The sequence below is a fragment of the Mustela putorius genome, unplaced genomic scaffold (genome assembly GCF_011764305.1).
Source record: "Mustela putorius furo isolate JIRA1106 unplaced genomic scaffold, ASM1176430v1.1 tig00003845_pilon_pilon_pilon, whole genome shotgun sequence".
Taxonomy (NCBI): Eukaryota; Metazoa; Chordata; class Mammalia; order Carnivora; family Mustelidae; genus Mustela; species Mustela putorius.
The window spans coordinates 95,159,147-95,162,873 of record NW_025421998.1 but is presented as its reverse complement, the minus strand read 5'-3'; the positions used below and the strand labels follow the sequence as shown (position 1 = coordinate 95,162,873).

The following is a 3,727-nucleotide window of genomic DNA, read 5'->3' as shown; positions in this document are numbered from 1 at the left end:
TTTAGAAAATTCTGATACTTAATTGGTCAAAAATGGGAATAACTAAAAGTTTTTTCTGTTCTTCCCAGACTGATTGCTTAGGGATGCCCTGAGCCTGGACTAATTAAGAAGACGAACCTCAGTGACTAAGTCCCTCTGGGAAGGAGGGTAGTAGGAGTGAAGTAGAGAGAGAGACCTTCAGCTGCCCCACAACACTGTTATTTCTGGACTTGTTCCTAGGCTCCTCTTGATGAAGTTGCTCAGCCCGATGCATGGCTAAGCAGTAGATAGATAGGACTTACCTTTAGCCGAGCCCTGGGGAGACTGAGAAGTGGTGGAGAGGCCCCTCCATGGAGGTGAGTGCCTTCTCGGGGTTGTTTTCTACCAGGGAAAGAGTCAAAGAACATCAGGGTGAGAGTTCTGGGCTAGGTTACTTACGAGAATAAGGAGGCATAGAGCCTGAGGGGTGGATGAGGGGATCAGCAAGGTAGACAGGCTCATTTCCAACATTTTCATGCATAACAGAGAGCAGATTTAGTTCTTTTCCATTCCAGTATTAAGAACAGATATTGATCCTTTAAAAGAGTAAAGATTCTTCTATATTTTTTCACCAGTGCTCATTATGCAGACATTGTAGAAATATACGTCACTGAGCTGTCCCAACAATTCTGTCCTTGACCTGTTTTCCCATCCTTAAAAGGCCCACAGAGACTTAGAGGAGGTTGTAGGAGTAAGGGAAGTGAGGAAGGGAAAATGGTACTGTGAACCACAAGGGAAACCAAGAAGAGTAGGCTCCGAAGGTATCACGCAACTATTCAGGTGAGGAACAAGTACTATTTAATCGTATATCACACATCCATTCATCCATCATGTACCAACAATTTATCAGCACTATATTATAGCTTAACAATATCATCTATATAAACATGCCCCTGTTCTCATAGAGTTTTATTCTAGTGTCAGAGATGAACAATGAATAAGCATAATTAAATTTCCTGTCCATCTTCCTTGCTTTGCATTTACTTCAGCATGATTAATGAACTAACACTGTAATTTCAGTTACTTATCTTTTATGTGGTCTAACATCCACCATGCCCTTGAATATAAACAGCACAGGGATTTTTGTTTGTTGTAGTCACTGCTGCATTTGCTTCATGTAACATGAAGGAATGAAGTAAGTACTCATAACATATCAGGTAATAATAAGTGCTACTAACAAATGCTAAAGTCCAAAAATGAGCAAATCATTCCTAGTTGGGGTAGGATAACTGGCAAGAGTCCTTTAAGGGGATGACATTTGAGTAATGGGATGGATAAAGTGAGAGGTAGAAATTCAGACATCCTAAGTGGTTACTGGCCTCTGATCTATTGTTGTCAGTGCCAGGTGCCACTTTAATTCCCTCCCAACACTTTTCAGGGTATATGGAATTAGAGAAGAATGATTCTGCCCTGGTACATTATCTCAAGCTCCAGAGTTCTCATTGTAGATCACTGATGCTCTGTACAATGGAGGTTTACAATCTGGGGAAAGCAAGGAAGTTGGTCTTAGATGTTGTTCCATTTTTCTACTGCCCCAATATGGGTCTATACAGTACCAGTAAGTATGCAGCATAAGGTTCGATGTTCTATGTTTTGGACACCATTGAGAACACCATTATGTCATCATGCTACATGTCCACAATAAGTGGACAATACTGGAGAGGCTGATCAACTTATATTCAAAACTGGCCAGTTTAAACAGACTTATCTTCTGTCTCCTGAGAGAAGGCACATCCAGTGGAGTAAAACGATGGAAAGTTTTCTAATCCCCAATAGTGATGAAGAAGTCTTTGCCTTATCAAGACAGAAAGTCTTGAGGTAGGTTGCATGTGTCCACATTCAGGTGTGGCCTTGTGCAGAGTGGGAGCAGTAGGGACATGTTACTTGATCTTCTGTTGGAAATAGTTTGTCATCCTAACCTGCCTTCTTTTTCTTTTGAGAGCAGGGCCATGTGGAGCCATGTTACCAATCTTTGATCTCTAGGTTTTACAAGAAGCAGAAACAAGGACTAAATGATGAGCAATCTGTCTAGTGCCACCGAGTTCTGCCTTCTAGGATTCCCAGGGTCCCAAGAACTACACCACTTTCTTTTTGCTGTATTCTTTTTGTTCTACTTGGTGACACTAATGGGAAACACAGTCATCATTGTGATTGTGTGTGTTGATAAACGTCTGCAGTCTCCCATGTATTTCTTCCTTGGTCATCTCTCTGCCTTGGAGATCTTTGTTACAAACTATATTATTGTGCCCATGATGCTTTGGGGTTTGCTGCTCCCTGGGATGCAGACAATATCTCTGGCTGCATGTGTTACCCAGCTCTTCCTGTACCTTGCTGTGGGGACCACAGAGTTTGCATTACTGGGAGCGATGGCTGTGGACCGTTACGTGGCTGTCTGTAAGCCTCTGAGGTACAATGTCATTATGAACAGCCGCACCTGCATCTGGGTGGTCATTATGTCATGGATGTTTGGGTTCCTTTCTGAAATATGGCCTGTCTATGCCACATTTCAGTTAACCTTCTGCAAGTCAAATCTGTTAGACCACTTTTTCTGTGATCGGGGGCAGCTGCTCAAATTGTCCTGCGATGACACACTTTTCACAGAGTTTGTTCTTTTCTTAATGGCTATTGTCATTATCATTGGCTCTCTGGCCCCAACAATTGTCTCCTATACCTACATCATCTCTACCATCCTCAAGATCCCCACAGCGTCTGGCCGGAGGAAAGCCTTTTCTACTTGTGCCTCTCATTTCACCTTTGTTGTGATAGGCTATGGCAGTTGCTTGTTCCTATTTGTGAAACCCAAGCAAACACAGGCAGCAGAATACAATAAGATAGTTTCCCTGTTGATTTCTGTGTTAACTCCTTTCCTGAACCCTTTCATCTTCACCCTCAGGAATGACAAAGTCAAAGAGGCCCTTCGGGAAGGTATGAAACACTGCAGTCAACTCCTCAAAGACTAGACCTCTCTGCCTACGTTTTGGGTAGTAATATCCTCTATAGGTTATTCAGCAACCTAGAAAACCCTAGCCATGGAAGGAGACAAGGCAGAGAAAACTGAAACCCATTCTCTGCCCACTAGAATCCCATTCCTGTTTCTGATGATTCCACTATTGAACTGAGGAAGCATAGCCTTGGGAAATTGGAGGATTAGAGAAAAGAAATAGACATACTGTTGTAGGTTTCCATGACTCAGTGAATTTGCCTATAATCTGTTATGAAGATGTATTTCCTAGGGGTTAAGGAAGTGGAAGGAAGGAGAGGGGAGTCATCTGGCATAATCAGAGTACCAAGGGAGAGATGCTTATTTTGTTTCTTTATCAACTAATGTGGGGTTTTTCATAATTTTTATGCAATTTCTTGGTGATATGACTGAAAGCACTTTATTTACTTTATTCTTTTCAGCATAACAGTATTCATTGTTTTTGCACCACACCCAGTGCTCCATGCAATCCATGCCCTCTCTAGTACCCACTATCTGGTTCCCCTGACCGCCCACCCCCGCCCCTTCAAAACCCTCAGATTGTTTTTCAGAGTCCATAGTCTCTTATGGTTTACTTCCCCTTCCAATTTCCCTCAACTCCCTTCTTTTTTACATAATTCTTTGGAAGATTTTATTTATTTATTTATTTATTTACTTACTTACTTACTTACTTACTTACTTACTTATTTATTTACTTGGCAGAGAGAGATCACAAGAGAGAGGCAGGCA

The 3,727-nt window shown here is 41.9% G+C and overlaps 1 protein-coding gene across 1 annotated transcript; it reads left to right on the top strand.

Annotated features, from left to right (window-relative positions):
• Positions 1 to 2,030: 2,030 nt before the first annotated feature.
• Positions 2,031 to 2,978, top strand: LOC101679785 (olfactory receptor 9A4-like). Its single transcript, XM_004781415.2, has one exon. It carries the CDS (start codon positions 2,031 to 2,033, stop codon positions 2,976 to 2,978), a length of 948 nt encoding a protein of 315 aa, XP_004781472.2.
• The last annotated feature ends 749 nt before the right edge of the window (positions 2,979 to 3,727 follow it).

Coding starts and splice junctions, on each gene's coding strand:
- LOC101679785 (XM_004781415.2), top strand. CDS start 2,031: ATGATGAGCAATCTGTCTAGTGCCACCGAGTTCTGCCTTCTAGGATTC.